At 48.5% G+C, this 16,506-nt stretch overlaps 1 protein-coding gene across 3 annotated transcripts in view; it reads left to right on the top strand.

Moving 5' to 3' along the window:
* Positions 1 to 16,506, top strand: part of LOC106595887 (serine/threonine-protein kinase PAK 2) — a 34,931-nt gene extending 18,425 nt beyond the window's left edge. For all 3 annotated transcript variants that reach the window (XM_082963494.1, XM_082963492.1, XM_082963493.1), the window contains exons 8-15: positions 2,812 to 2,875; positions 3,523 to 3,571; positions 3,710 to 3,822; positions 3,971 to 4,088; positions 4,247 to 4,346; positions 14,266 to 14,462; positions 14,609 to 14,746; positions 14,834 to 16,506. In XM_082963494.1, the coding sequence (XP_082819620.1) occupies positions 2,812 to 2,875; positions 3,523 to 3,571; positions 3,710 to 3,822; positions 3,971 to 4,088; positions 4,247 to 4,346; positions 14,266 to 14,462; positions 14,609 to 14,746; positions 14,834 to 14,920 (866 nt within the window). In that variant the 3' untranslated portion in view covers positions 14,921 to 16,506. The remainder of the gene's footprint in view (positions 1 to 2,811; positions 2,876 to 3,522; positions 3,572 to 3,709; positions 3,823 to 3,970; positions 4,089 to 4,246; positions 4,347 to 14,265; positions 14,463 to 14,608; positions 14,747 to 14,833) is intronic.

Raw genomic sequence — 16,506 nt, 5'->3', positions numbered from 1 at the left:
ACACACACACCTGGAACACACACACACACACACACACCTGGAACACACACACACACACACCTGGAACACACACACCTGGAACACACACAGACCTGGAACACACACAGACCTGGAACACACACAGTATTTTACATAAATAAAATGTATTGTGCATATATCACACACATCATATTACACACAGACATACAGTATATCACACACATCATATTACACACAGTCATACAGTATATCACACACATCACATTACACACAGTCATACAGTATATCACACACATCACATTACACACAGTATATCACACACACACAAACACAAACACCTGGAACACACAGACCTGGAACACACACACACACACCTGGAACACACACACACACACACACACCTGGAACACACACACACACACACCTGGAACACACACACCTGGAACACACACAGACCTGGAACACACACAGACCTGGAACACACACAGTATTTTACATAAATAAAATGTATTGTGCATATATCACACACATCATATTACACACAGACATACAGTATATCACACACATCATATTACACACAGACATACAGTATATCACACACATCACATTACACACAGTCATACAGTATATCACACACATCACATTACACACAGTATATCACACACATCACATTACACACAGACATACAGTATATCACACACATCACATTACACACAGTCATACAGTATATTACACACAGACATACAGTATATCACACACATCACATTACACACAGTCATACAGTATATCACACACATCACATTACACACAGACATACAGTATATCACACACATCACATTACACACAGACATACAGTATATCACACACATCACATTACACACAGTCATATAGTATATCACACACATCATATTACACACAGACATACAGTATATCACACACATCACATTACACACAGACATACAGTATATCACACACATCACATTACACACAGTCATACAGTATATCACACACATCACATTACACACAGACATACAGTATATCACACACATCACATTACACACAGACATACAGTATATCACACACATCACATTACACACAGACATACAGTATATCACACACATCACATTACACACAGACATACAGTATATCACACACATCACATTACACACAGACATACAGTATATCACACACATCACATTACACACAGTCATACAGTATATCACACACATCACATTACACACAGACATACAGTATATCACACACATCACATTACACACAGTCATACAGTATATCACACACATCACATTACACACAGACATACAGTATATCACACACATCATATTACACACAGACATACAGTATATCACACACATCACATTACACACAGACATACAGTATATCACACACAGACATACAGTATATCACACACATCATATTACACACAGTCATACAGTATATCACACACATCACATTACACACAGTCATACAGTATATCACACACAGACATACAGTATATCACACACATCACATTACACACAGACATACAGTATATCACACACATCACATTACACACAGACATACAGTATATCACACACATCACATTACACACAGACATACAGTATATCACACACATCACATTACACACAGACATACAGTATATCACACACATCACATTACACACAGACATACAGTATATCACACACATCACATTACACACAGACATACAGTATATCACACACATCACATTACACACAGACATACAGTATATCACACACATCACATTACACACAGTCATACAGTATATCACACACATCACATTACACACAGACATACAGTATATCACACACATCACATTACACACAGACATACAGTATATCACACACATCACATTACACACAGACATACAGTATATCACACACATCACATTACACACAGACATACAGTATATCACACACATCACATTACACACAGACATACAGTATATCACACACATCACATTACACACAGACATACAGTATGTCACACACATCACATTACACACAGACATACAGTATATCACACACATCATATTACACACAGTCATACAGTATATCACACACATCATATTACACACAGACATACAGTATATCACACACATCATATTACACACAGTCATACAGTATATCACACACATCACATTACACACAGACATACAGTATATCACACACATCACATTACACACAGACATACAGTATATCACACACAGACATACAGTATATCACACACATCACATTACACACAGACATACAGTATATCACACACATCACATTACACACAGACATACAGTATATCACACACATCATATTACACACAGACATACAGTATATCACACACAGACATACAGTATGTCACACACATCACATTACACACAGACATACAGTATATCACACACATCACATTACACACAGACATACAGTATATCACACACATCACATTACACACAGACATACAGTATATCACACACAGACATACAGTATGTCACACACATCACATTACACACAGACATACAGTATATCACACACATCATATCACACACAGACATACAGTATATCACACACAGACATACAGTATATCACACACATCACATTACACACAGACATACAGTATATCACACACATCACATTACACACAGTCATACAGTATATCACACACATCACATTACACACAGACATACAGTATATCACACACATCACATTACACACAGACATACAGTATATCACACACATCACATTACACACAGACATACAGTATATCACACACATCATGTCACCAGTCTGGTTCTATGTCTTTCAGGAACCATCGTCAGTATTGGAGATCCCAAGAAGAAGTACACACGCTATGAGAAGATCGGCCAGGGGTGAGACACACACACACACACACACACACACACACACACACACTGCAGAGGTGAGTCCATTTACATGTTCACCTTTTTGTGCTTTTATCCATATCTAAGTAACAGATTGGACTCTACTCTCTCGCTCTCTCTCTCTCTCTCTCTCTCTCTCTCTCTCTCTCTCGCTCTCTCTCTCTCTCTCTCTCTCTCTCTCTCTCTCTCTCTCTCGCTCGCTCTCTCTCGCTCTCTCTCTCTCTCTCTCTCTCTCTCTCTCTCGCCATCTCTCGTTCTTTCTCTCACTCTCCCTTTCTCTCTCTCGCTCTCTGTTTCTCTCTGTCTCTCTCTCTCGCTCTCTCTCGCTCTCTCTCTCTCTCTCTCTCTCTCTCTCTCGCCATCTCTCGTTCTTTCTCTCACTCTCCCTTTCTCTCTCTCGCTCTCTGTTTCTCTCTGTCTCTCTCTCTCGCTATCTCTCATTCTTTCTCTCTCACTCTCCCTTTCTTTCTCTCTCTCTCGCTCTCTGTTTCTCTCTGTCTGGGTCTCTCTATCGCTATTTCTCATTCTCTCTCTCTCCCTCTCTCTCGTTCTCTCTCTCTCTCTCTCTCTCTCTCATTCTCTCTCTCTCGCTCTCTCTCTCTCTCTCCTCCCCTCTCTCTCGTTCTCTCTCTCAGAGCGTCTGGTACTGTCTACACAGCCATCGATGTTGCCACTGGTGCAGAGGTATTGTCCCTTCCTGTGTCAACACCAACACACACACACATTCAGACTGACATACAGTACAAACTAAGTATGCCATTCACACAACAGACCTGACACAGACCTAGAACGTGTGTGTGTGTGTGTGTGTGTGTGTTACAGGTAGCTATCAAACAGATCAACCTCCAGAAACAGCCGAAGAAGGAGCTGATCATCAACGAGATCCTGGTGATGAAGGAGTTACAGCAACCTAACATCGTCAACTACGTAGACAGGTAACACACACACACCTCAGAGGTACGCCTGTGTCAGTACTCTGTGTGTTGGACTCAGTTATTTACTTTGTTTCTGTGTGTGTGTGTGTGTGTGTGTGTGTGTGTGTGTGTGTGTGTGTGTGTGTGTGTGTGTGTGTGTGTGTGTTAGTTTCCTGGTAGGTGAGGAGTTGTTTGTGGTGATGGAGTATCTGGCCGGAGGTTCGCTAACGGACGTTGTCACGGAAACATGCATGGACGAGGCTCAGATCGCTGCTGTGTGCAGAGAGGTACACGCACACACGCACACTGCCGCTGTCTGCCGAAAGGTATATACTCACACACACTCAGTCACAGAGCACAGGGAGGTGTGTGTGACGGTGTGTCCTGTGTGTGTCCTGTGTGTGTCCTGTGTGTGTCCTGTGTGTGTCCTGTGTGTGTCCTGTAGTGTCTGCAGGCTCTGGAGTTCCTCCATGCCAACCAGGTGATCCACAGAGACATCAAGAGTGACAACGTTCTGCTGGGAATGGACGGATCTGTCAAGCTCAGTAAGAACACACACACACACGGTCACGTATACTCCCTCTCCAGCGCTCTAGGTCACCAGGCTGCTCATTATTACACACACGGTCACGTATACTCCCTCTCCAGCGCTCTAGGTCACCAGGCTGCTCATTATTACACACACGGTCACGTATACTCCCTCTCCAGCGCTCTAGGTCACCAGGCTGCTCATTATTACACACACGGTCACGTATACTCCCTCTCCAGCGCTCTAGGTCACCAGGCTGCTCATTATTACACACACGGTCACGTATACTCCCTCTCCAGCGCTCTAGGTCACCAGGCTGCTCATTATTACACACACGGTCACGTATACTCCCTCTCCGGCGCTGTAGGTCACCAGGCTGCTCATTATTACACACACGGTCACATATACTCCCTCTCCAGCGCTCTAGGTCACCAGGCTGCTCATTATTACACACACGGTCACGTATACTCCCTCTCCAGCGCTCTAGGTCACCAGGCTGCTCATTATTACACACACGGTCACGTATACTCCCTCTCCAGCGCTCTAGGTCACCAGGCTGCTCATTATTACACACACGGTCACGTATACTCCCTCTCCAGCGCTCTAGGTCACCAGGCTGCTCATTATTACACACACGGTCACGTATACTCCCTCTCCAGCGCTCTAGGTCACCAGGCTGCTCATTATTACACACACGGTCACGTATACTCCCTCTCCGGCGCTGTAGGTCACCAGGCTGCTCATTATTACACACACGGTCACGTATACTCCCTCTCCAGCGCTCTAGGTCACCAGGCTGCTCATTATTACACACACGGTCACGTATACTCCCTCTCCAGCGCTGTAGGTCACCAGGCTGCTCATTATTACACACACGGTCACGTATACTCCCTCTCCGGCGCTCTAGGTCACCAGGCTGCTCATTATTACACACACGGTCACGTATACTCCCTCTCCAGCGCTCTAGGTCACCAGGCTGCTCATTATTACACACACGGTCACGTATACTCCCTCTCCGGCGCTCTAGGTCACCAGGCTGCTCATTATTACACACACGGTCACGTATACTCCCTCTCCAGCGCTCTAGGTCACCAGGCTGCTCATTATTACACACACGGTCACGTATACTCCCTCTCCAGCGCTCTAGGTCACCAGGCTGCTCATTATTACACACACGGTCACGTATACTCCCTCTCCAGCGCTCTAGGTCACCAGGCTGCTCATTATTACACACACGGTCACGTATACTCCCTCTCCGGCGCTGTAGGTCACCAGGCTGCTCATTATTACACACACGGTCACGTATACTCCCTCTCCAGCGCTCTAGGTCACCAGGCTGCTCATTATTACACACACGGTCACGTATACTCCCTCTCCAGCGCTCTAGGTCACCAGGCTGCTCATTATTACACACACGGTCACGTATACTCCCTCTCCAGCGCTCTAGGTCACCAGGCTGCTCATTATTACACACACGGTCACGTATACTCCCTCTCCAGCGCTCTAGGTCACCAGGCTGCTCATTATTACACACACGGTCACGTATACTCCCTCTCCAGCGCTCTAGGTCACCAGGCTGCTCATTATTACACACACGGTCACGTATACTCCCTCTCCGGCGCTGTAGGTCACCAGGCTGCTCATTATTACACACACGGTCACGTATACTCCCTCTCCAGCGCTCTAGGTCACCAGGCTGCTCATTATTACACACACGGTCACGTATACTCCCTCTCCAGCGCTGTAGGTCACCAGGCTGCTCATTATTACACACACGGTCACGTATACTCCCTCTCCGGCGCTGTAGGTCACCAGGCTGCTCATTATTACACACACGGTCACGTATACTCCCTCTCCAGCGCTCTAGGTCACCAGGCTGCTCATTATTACACACACGGTCACGTATACTCCCTCTCCGGCGCTCTAGGTCACCAGGCTGCTCATTATTACACACACGGTCACGTATACTCCCTCTCCAGCGCTCTAGGTCACCAGGCTGCTCATTATTACACACACGGTCACGTATACTCCCTCTCCGGCGCTGTAGGTCACCAGGCTGCTCATTATTACACACACGGTCACGTATACTCCCTCTCCAGCGCTCTAGGTCACCAGGCTGCTCATTATTACACACACGGTCACGTATACTCCCTCTCCAGCGCTCTAGGTCACCAGGCTGCTCATTATTACACACACGGTCACGTATACTCCCTCTCCAGCGCTCTAGGTCACCAGGCTGCTCATTATTACACACACGGTCACGTATACTCCCTCTCCAGCGCTCTAGGTCACCAGGCTGCTCATTATTACACACACGGTCACGTATACTCCCTCTCCAGCGCTCTAGGTCACCAGGCTGCTCATTATTACACACACGGTCACGTATACTCCCTCTCCGGCGCTGTAGGTCACCAGGCTGCTCATTATTACACACACGGTCACGTATACTCCCTCTCCAGCGCTCTAGGTCACCAGGCTGCTCATTATTACACACACGGTCACGTATACTCCCTCTCCAGCGCTGTAGGTCACCAGGCTGCTCATTATTACACACACGGTCACGTATACTCCCTCTCCGGCGCTGTAGGTCACCAGGCTGCTCATTATTACACACACGGTCACGTATACTCCCTCTCCAGCGCTCTAGGTCACCAGGCTGCTCATTATTACACACACGGTCACGTATACTCCCTCTCCGGCGCTCTAGGTCACCAGGCTGCTCATTATTACACACACGGTCACGTATACTCCCTCTCCAGCGCTCTAGGTCACCAGGCTGCTCATTATTACACACACGGTCACGTATACTCCCTCTCCAGCGCTCTAGGTCACCAGGCTGCTCATTATTACACACACGGTCACGTATACTCCCTCTCCGGCGCTCTAGGTCACCAGGCTGCTCATTATTACACACACGGTCACGTATACTCCCTCTCCGGCGCTGTAGGTCACCAGGCTGCTCATTATTACACACACGGTCACGTATACTCCCTCTCCAGCGCTCTAGGTCACCAGGCTGCTCATTATTACACACACGGTCACGTATACTCCCTCTCCAGCGCTCTAGGTCACCAGGCTGCTCATTATTACACACACGGTCACGTATACTCCCTCTCCAGCGCTCTAGGTCACCAGGCTGCTCATTATTACACACACGGTCACGTATACTCCCTCTCCAGCGCTCTAGGTCACCAGGCTGCTCATTATTACACACACGGTCACGTATACTCCCTCTCCAGCGCTCTAGGTCACCAGGCTGCTCATTATTACACACACGGTCACGTATACTCCCTCTCCGGCGCTGTAGGTCACCAGGCTGCTCATTATTACACACACGGTCACGTATACTCCCTCTCCAGCGCTCTAGGTCACCAGGCTGCTCATTATTACACACACGGTCACGTATACTCCCTCTCCAGCGCTGTAGGTCACCAGGCTGCTCATTATTACACACACGGTCACGTATACTCCCTCTCCGGCGCTCTAGGTCACCAGGCTGCTCATTATTACACACACGGTCACGTATACTCCCTCTCCAGCGCTCTAGGTCACCAGGCTGCTCATTATTACACACACGGTCACGTATACTCCCTCTCCGGCGCTCTAGGTCACCAGGCTGCTCATTATTACACACACGGTCACGTATACTCCCTCTCCAGCGCTCTAGGTCACCAGGCTGCTCATTATTACACACACGGTCACGTATACTCCCTCTCCAGCGCTCTAGGTCACCAGGCTGCTCATTATTACACACACGGTCACGTATACTCCCTCTCCGGCGCTCTAGGTCACCAGGCTGCTCATTATTACACACACGGTCACGTATACTCCCTCTCCAGCGCTCTAGGTCACCAGGCTGCTCATTATTACACACACGGTCACGTATACTCCCTCTCCGGCGCTCTAGGTCACCAGGCTGCTCATTATTACACACACGGTCACGTATACTCCCTCTCCAGCGCTCTAGGTCACCAGGCTGCTCATTATTACACACACGGTCACGTATACTCCCTCTCCGGCGCTCTAGGTCACCAGGCTGCTCATTATTACACACACGGTCACGTATACTCCCTCTCCGGCGCTCTAGGTCACCAGGCTGCTCATTATTACACACACGGTCACGTATACTCCCTCTCCGGCGCTCTAGGTCACCAGGCTGCTCATTATTACACACACGGTCACGTATACTCCCTCTCCGGCGCTCTAGGTCACCAGGCTGCTCATTATTACACACACGGTCACGTATACTCCCTCTCCGGCGCTCTAGGTCACCAGGCTGCTCATTATTACACACACGGTCACGTATACTCCCTCTCCGGCGCTCTAGGTCACCAGGCTGCTCATTATTACACACACGGTCACGTATACTCCCTCTCCGGCGCTCTAGGTCACCAGGCTGCTCATTATTACACACACGGTCACGTATACTCCCTCTCCGGCGCTCTAGGTCACCAGGCTGCTCATTATTACACACACGGTCACGTATACTCCCTCTCCGGCGCTCTAGGTCACCAGGCTGCTCATTATTACACACACGGTCACGTATACTCCCTCTCCGGCGCTCTAGGTCACCAGGCTGCTCATTATTACACACACGGTCACGTATACTCCCTCTCCGGCGCTCTAGGTCACCAGGCTGCTCATTATTACACACACGGTCACGTATACTCCCTCTCCGGCGCTCTAGGTCACCAGGCTGCTCATTATTACACACACGGTCACGTATACTCCCTCTCCGGCGCTCTAGGTCACCAGGCTGCTCATTATTACACACACGGTCACGTATACTCCCTCTCCGGCGCTCTAGGTCACCAGGCTGCTCATTATTACACACACGGTCACGTATACTCCCTCTCCGGCGCTCTAGGTCACCAGGCTGCTCATTATTACACACACGGTCACGTATACTCCCTCTCCGGCGCTCTAGGTCACCAGGCTGCTCATTATTACACACACGGTCACGTATACTCCCTCTCCGGCGCTCTAGGTCACCAGGCTGCTCATTATTACACACACGGTCACGTATACTCCCTCTCCGGCGCTCTAGGTCACCAGGCTGCTCATTATTACACACACGGTCACGTATACTCCCTCTCCGGCGCTCTAGGTCACCAGGCTGCTCATTATTACACACACGGTCACGTATACTCCCTCTCCGGCGCTCTAGGTCACCAGGCTGCTCATTATTACACACACGGTCACGTATACTCCCTCTCCGGCGCTCTAGGTCACCAGGCTGCTCATTATTACACACACGGTCACGTATACTCCCTCTCCGGCGCTCTAGGTCACCAGGCTGCTCATTATTACACACACGGTCACGTATACTCCCTCTCCGGCGCTCTAGGTCACCAGGCTGCTCATTATTACACACACGGTCACGTATACTCCCTCTCCGGCGCTCTAGGTCACCAGGCTGCTCATTATTACACACACGGTCACGTATACTCCCTCTCCGGCGCTCTAGGTCACCAGGCTGCTCATTATTACACACACGGTCACGTATACTCCCTCTCCGGCGCTCTAGGTCACCAGGCTGCTCATTATTACACACACGGTCACGTATACTCCCTCTCCGGCGCTCTAGGTCACCAGGCTGCTCATTATTACACACACGGTCACGTATACTCCCTCTCCACGGCGCTCTAGGTCACCAGGCTGCTCATTATTACACACACGGTCACGTATACTCCCTCTCCAGCGCTCTAGGTCACCAGGCTGCTCATTATTACACACACGGTCACGTATACTCCCTCTCCGGCGCTCTAGGTCACCAGGCTGCTCATTATTACACACACGGTCACGTATACTCCCTCTCCGGCGCTCTAGGTCACCAGGCTGCTCATTATTACACACACGGTCACGTATACTCCCTCTCCGGCGCTCTAGGTCACCAGGCTGCTCATTATTACACACACGGTCACGTATACTCCCTCTCCGGCGCTCTAGGTCACCAGGCTGCTCATTATTACACACACGGTCACGTATACTCCCTCTCCGGCGCTCTAGGTCACCAGGCTGCTCATTATTACACACACGGTCACGTATACTCCCTCTCCGGCGCTCTAGGTCACCAGGCTGCTCATTATTACACACACGGTCACGTATACTCCCTCTCCGGCGCTCTAGGTCACCAGGCTGCTCATTATTACACACACGGTCACGTATACTCCCTCTCCGGCGCTCTAGGTCACCAGGCTGCTCATTATTACACACACGGTCACGTATACTCCCTCTCCAGCGCTCTAGGTCACCAGGCTGCTCATTATTACACACACGGTCACGTATACTCCCTCTCCGGCGCTGTAGGTCACCAGGCTGCTCATTATTACACACACGGTCACGTATACTCCCTCTCCAGCGCTCTAGGTCACCAGGCTGCTCATTATTACACACACGGTCACGTATACTCCCTCTCCAGCGCTCTAGGTCACCAGGCTGCTCATTATTACACACACGGTCACGTATACTCCCTCTCCGGCGGTGTAGGTCACCAGGCTGCTCATTATTACACACACGGTCACGTATACTCCCTCTCCGGCGCTCTAGGTCACCAGGCTGCTCATTATTACACACACGGTCACTTATACTCCCTCTCCAGCGCTCTAGGTCACCAGGCTGCTCATTATTACACACACGGTCACGTATACTCCCTCTCCAGCGCTCTAGGTCACCAGGCTGCTCATTATTACACACACGGTCACATATACTCCCTCTCCAGCGCTCTAGGTCACCAGGCTGCTCATTATTACACACACGGTCACGTATACTCCCTCTCCAGCGCTCTAGGTCACCAGGCTGCTCATTATTACACACACGGTCACGTATACTCCCTCTCCGGCGCTCTAGGTCACCAGGCTGCTCATTATTACACACACGGTCACGTATACTCCCTCTCCGGCGCTCTAGGTCACCAGGCTGCTCATTATTACACACACGGTCACGTATACTCCCTCTCCAGCGCTCTAGGTCACCAGGCTGCTCATTATTACACACACGGTCACGTATACTCCCTCTCCGGCGCTCTAGGTCACCAGGCTGCTCATTATTACACACACGGTCACGTATACTCCCTCTCCAGCGCTCTAGGTCACCAGGCTGCTCATTATTACACACACGGTCACGTATACTCCCTCTCCGGCGGTGTAGGTCACCAGGCTGCTCATTATTACACACACGGTCACGTATACTCCCTCTCCGGCGCTCTAGGTCACCAGGCTGCTCATTATTACACACACGGTCACTTATACTCCCTCTCCAGCGCTCTAGGTCACCAGGCTGCTCATTATTACACACACGGTCACGTATACTCCCTCTCCAGCGCTCTAGGTCACCAGGCTGCTCATTATTACACACACGGTCACATATACTCCCTCTCCAGCGCTCTAGGTCACCAGGCTGCTCATTATTACACACACGGTCACGTATACTCCCTCTCCAGCGCTCTAGGTCACCAGGCTGCTCATTATTACACACACGGTCACGTATACTCCCTCTCCAGCGCTCTAGGTCACCAGGCTGCTCATTATTACACACACGGTCACGTATACTCCCTCTCCGGCGCTCTAGGTCACCAGGCTGCTCATTATTACACACACGGTCACGTATACTCCCTCTCCAGCGCTCTAGGTCACCAGGCTGCTCATTATTACACACACGGTCACGTATACTCCCTCTCCGGCGCTCTAGGTCACCAGGCTGCTCATTATTACACACACGGTCACGTATACTCCCTCTCCAGCGCTCTAGGTCACCAGGCTGCTCATTATTACGGACACCTGTCACCATCGTTATGCTCACCACGCCTCATCAGACTCACGTGGACTCCATCCAGTCAGAAGTTTACATACACTTAGGTTGGAGTCATTAAAACTCGTTTTTCAACAACTTTTTCAACAACTTTTGGCAAGTTGGTTAGGACATCTACTTTGTGCATGACACAAGTAATTTTTCTAACAATTGTTTACAGACCGATTATTTCACTTATAATTCACTGTATCACAATTCCAGTGGGTCAGAAGTTTACATACACTAAGTTGACTGTGCCTTTAAACAGCTTGGAAAATTCCAGAAAATTATGTCATGGCTTTAGAAGCTTCCAATAGGCTAATTGACATCATTTGAGTCAATTGGAGGTGTACCTGTGGATGTATTTCAAGGCCGACCTTCAAACTCAGTGCCTCTTTGCTTGACATCATGGGAAAATCAAAAGAAATCAGCCAAGACCTCAGAAAAAAAATGTAGACCTCCACAAGTCTGGTTCATCCTTGGGAGCAATTTCCAAACGCCTGAAGGTACCATGTCCATCTGTACAAACAATAGTACGCAACTATAAACACCATGGGACCACGCAGCCGTCATACCACTCAGGAAGGAGACTCGTTCTGTCTCCTAGAGATGAACGTACTTTGGTGCGAAAAGTGCGAATCAATCCCAGAACAACAGCAAAGGACCTTGTGAAGATGATGGAGGAAACAGGTACAAAAGTATCTATATCCACAGTAAAACGAGTCCTATATCGACATAACCTGAAAGGCCGCTCAGCAAGGAAGAAGCCGCTGCTCCAAAACCGCCATAAATAAGTCAGACTATGGTTTGCAACTACACATGGGGACAAAGATCGTACTTTTTGGAGAAATGTCCTCTGGTGTGATGAAACAAAAATAGAACTGTTTGGCCATAATGACCATCGTTATGTTTGGAGGAAAAAGGGGGATGCTTGCAAGCTGAAGAACACCATCCCAACCGTGAAGCACGGGGGTGGCAGCATCATGTTGTGGTAGTGCTTTGCTGCAGGAGGGACTGGTGCACTTCACCAACTAGATGGCACCATGAGGCAGGAAAATTATGTGGATATATTGAAGCAACATCTCAAGACATCAGTCAGGAAGTTAAAGCTTGGTCGCAAATGGGTCTTCCAAATGGACAATAACCCCAAGCATACTTCCAAAGTTGTTGCAAAATGGCTTAAGGACAACAAAGTCAAGGTATTGGAGTGGCCATCACAAAGCCATGACCTCAAACCTATAGAACATTTGTGGGCAGAACTGAAAAAGCATGTGCGAGCAAGGAGGCCTACAAACCTGACTCAGTTACACCAGCTCTGTCAGGAGGAATGGGACAAAATTCACCCAACTTATTGTGGGAAGCTTGTGGAAGGCTACCCAAAATGTTTGACCCAAGTTAAATAATTTAAAGGCAATGCTATCAATTACTAATTGAGTGTATGTGAACTTCTGACCCACTGGGAATGTGATGAAAGAAATAAAAGCTGAAATAAATAATTATCTCTACTATTATTCTGACATTTCACATTCTTAAAATAAAGTGGTGATCCTAACTGACCTAAAACAGGGATTTTTTACTAGAATTAAATGTCAGGAATGGTGAAAAACGGAGTTTAAATGTGTTTGGCTAAGATGTATGCAAACTTCCGACTTTAACTGTATGTCACTCCCTTTGGTTCCTCCCCCAGGCGTTATTGACTCTGTTCTTGTTTCATGTCTGTGAGCTTTTTCTGTTTCTTGTTTTGTATTACGTTCTATTTATTAATTCCCAACTCCCAGTGTACACATTACACACACACTTTCTGTCTGCCTCCTCTTCCTCTCTCCTTTCCACTCTTCCCCTCTCCTCCTTCTCCCCCTCTCCTCCTTCTCCCCCTCTCCTCTGTAGCTGGTTCTGGGTTCTGTTCCTAGATAATATGCCTTGCCAATCTTAAGTGTCCTTTTGTTTTGTGTCCTATCATTGTATTGGCTTGACAATCACACTAATTAGCTGTTTTCTCTCCTCTGTCTAGCTGAATGTGACTAGATGAATGTTTCATATTAGCTTGACAGTCACGCTAACTTGGATCTTATTGCATTGTACCCTGTCATTATAGTGCTGGGTTGACCTTCCCTCTAACATGTCTGTTCTCTCCCCTCCCTCTCCAGCTGACTTTGGGTTCTGTGCCCAGATCACTCCAGAGCAGAGTAAGAGGAGCACCATGGTGGGGACTCCCTACTGGATGGCTCCTGAGGTGGTGACCAGGAAGGCCTACGGACCCAAGGTGGACATCTGGTCCCTGGGCATCATGGCTATAGAGATGGTGGAGGGAGAGCCCCCTTACCTCAACGAGAACCCACTCAGGGTGAGGATGGATTTGTGTGTGTGGGGGGGGGGGTGTCCAGGCGGGGGCATGCGTGTGTGTGTCCAGGCGGGGGCATGCGTGTGTGTGTCCAGGCATTGCACTTGGTGGCCACTAATGTTCAGTGTGTGTCTGTCTGTCTCCTACAGGCCCTCTACCTGATAGCCACCAATGGGACTCCAGAGCTCCAGTCTCCAGAGAAGTTATCTCCAGTGTTCAGGTCCTTCCTGTCCCGCTGTCTGGAGATGGATGTAGAGAAGAGAGGAGGGGGGAAAGAACTACTGCAGGTACACACACACACAGACAAACACATACACACACACCGTGATGAGAGTAGTTTTGTTTCATTGGTTGATCTCCTGTCTTCCCTGCAGCATCCATTCCTAAAGCTGGCCAAGCCTCTCTCCAGCCTCACCCCTCTCATCCTGGCAGCCAAGGAGGCCATGAAGAGTAACCGCTAACCCTGGTTAGCCACAGATACACTGGATTCCTATGTCTCTGTGTTAGCCTGACCGCTAACTGCTAACTACTAGCCTTACCAGCTAACTTCCAGCCCTACTGTGCCATCTCGTCAGTGCCTCTCTAACTGACAGCATCTCCTCCTTGATGCTAAACGCTAGCCTGCTAGCGCCCTGGCTCGTACACCTACAAGTCACACAAGTCAGTCTCCTGCTCTGTTTGACTCCCCTTCCCCTCTGTCCTTCACCCCTCACTCCATATCACACACCAGTCTTCCTATGTCTCTTACCCCCTCCCTCCCTGTCTGTCCCTCACCCCCCCTTCCCCTCTGTCCTTCACCCCTCACTCCATATCACACACCAGTCTTCCTATGTCTCTTACCCCCTCCCTCCCTGTCTGTCCCTCACCCCCCCTTCCCCTCTGTCCTTCACCCCTCACTCCATATCACACACCAGTCTTCCTATGTCTCTTACCCCCTCCCTCCCTGTCTGTCCCTCACCCCCCCTTCCCCTCTGTCCTTCACCCCTCACTCCATATCACACACCAGTCTTCCTATGTCTCTTACCCCCTCCCTCCCTGTCTGTCCCTCACCCCCCCTTCCCCTCTGTCCTTCACCCCTCACTCCATATCACACACCAGTCTTCCTATGTCTCTTACCCCCTCCCTCCCTGTCTGTCCCTCACCCCCCCTTCCCCTCTGTCCTTCACCCCTCACTCCATATCACACACCAGTCTTCCTATGTCTCTTACCCCCTCCCTCCCTGTCTGTCCCTCACCCGCCCTCCATTTTCCTCACCCTCTTTTTCATTCAGACGTTGAGGTTTTCTTGTTCTGTTTGTCTCTCTGCCTGCTACCTGTTCTTTCTCTCTCTACTCTGACTAAGAAACTTAAAGGTGCAATCTGTCATTTTTGTTTGTCCCACAAACAAATAGTTCATTTCAAGCCTACAGTATCAGTGTTGCAGGACACCTGCAAATAAAACTACAGATTGCACCTTTAACAAAATGAAAGAAAATAATTGCTGTATGGAACTATCTCGGTATTCAATTCAAATATTTTGGCAGCAAAACCAAATAAAACATTTCAAAATCGTTTTGTATATTATGTACTTTGACAAACGTTGAGGGGGGGAAAAATCTGGATATTTAGACAACTGTTTTTTAATGTGTATGAATACTTTTCATTTTGTTTTTTGTAACTAACATTCTGCTAGAAACGTTTCATAACGGTGTGCCTTAATGAACACAACCTCTAGGCTCTATGGGGGGGTGAAGCCCAACTGTCACTTCATTAAGGTGAATTTTCACTTAGTCTCCCATTGACATCAACGCATGACTACGTGAAAACGTGACTTAAGTGGAAGTTAGGATTTTCTCCAATGATTGGCCAATCAAAAAGCATAGTTCCATTCCATTTCACAGACATTCCAGTCAGAGAGGTTGATTGGTTGTCTGATGAGGGGGAGGATTTTAATGAGTATCCTCTTCTGTTGTTCATTTTTAATTAATGAAGCCAAACCTTTTTTTACTGGAAACAATGTATTTTCAAACAGTCTATGTAAATGATTATTAAAGATAGACTTGAACTAA

Source organism: Salmo salar, chromosome 17 (assembly GCF_965601325.2).
Source record: "Salmo salar chromosome 17, fSalSal1, whole genome shotgun sequence".
NCBI classification, from domain to species: Eukaryota; Metazoa; Chordata; class Actinopteri; order Salmoniformes; family Salmonidae; genus Salmo; species Salmo salar.
The sequence above is the reverse complement of the archived record's forward strand: the minus strand, read 5'-3'. Positions and strand labels throughout refer to the sequence as shown.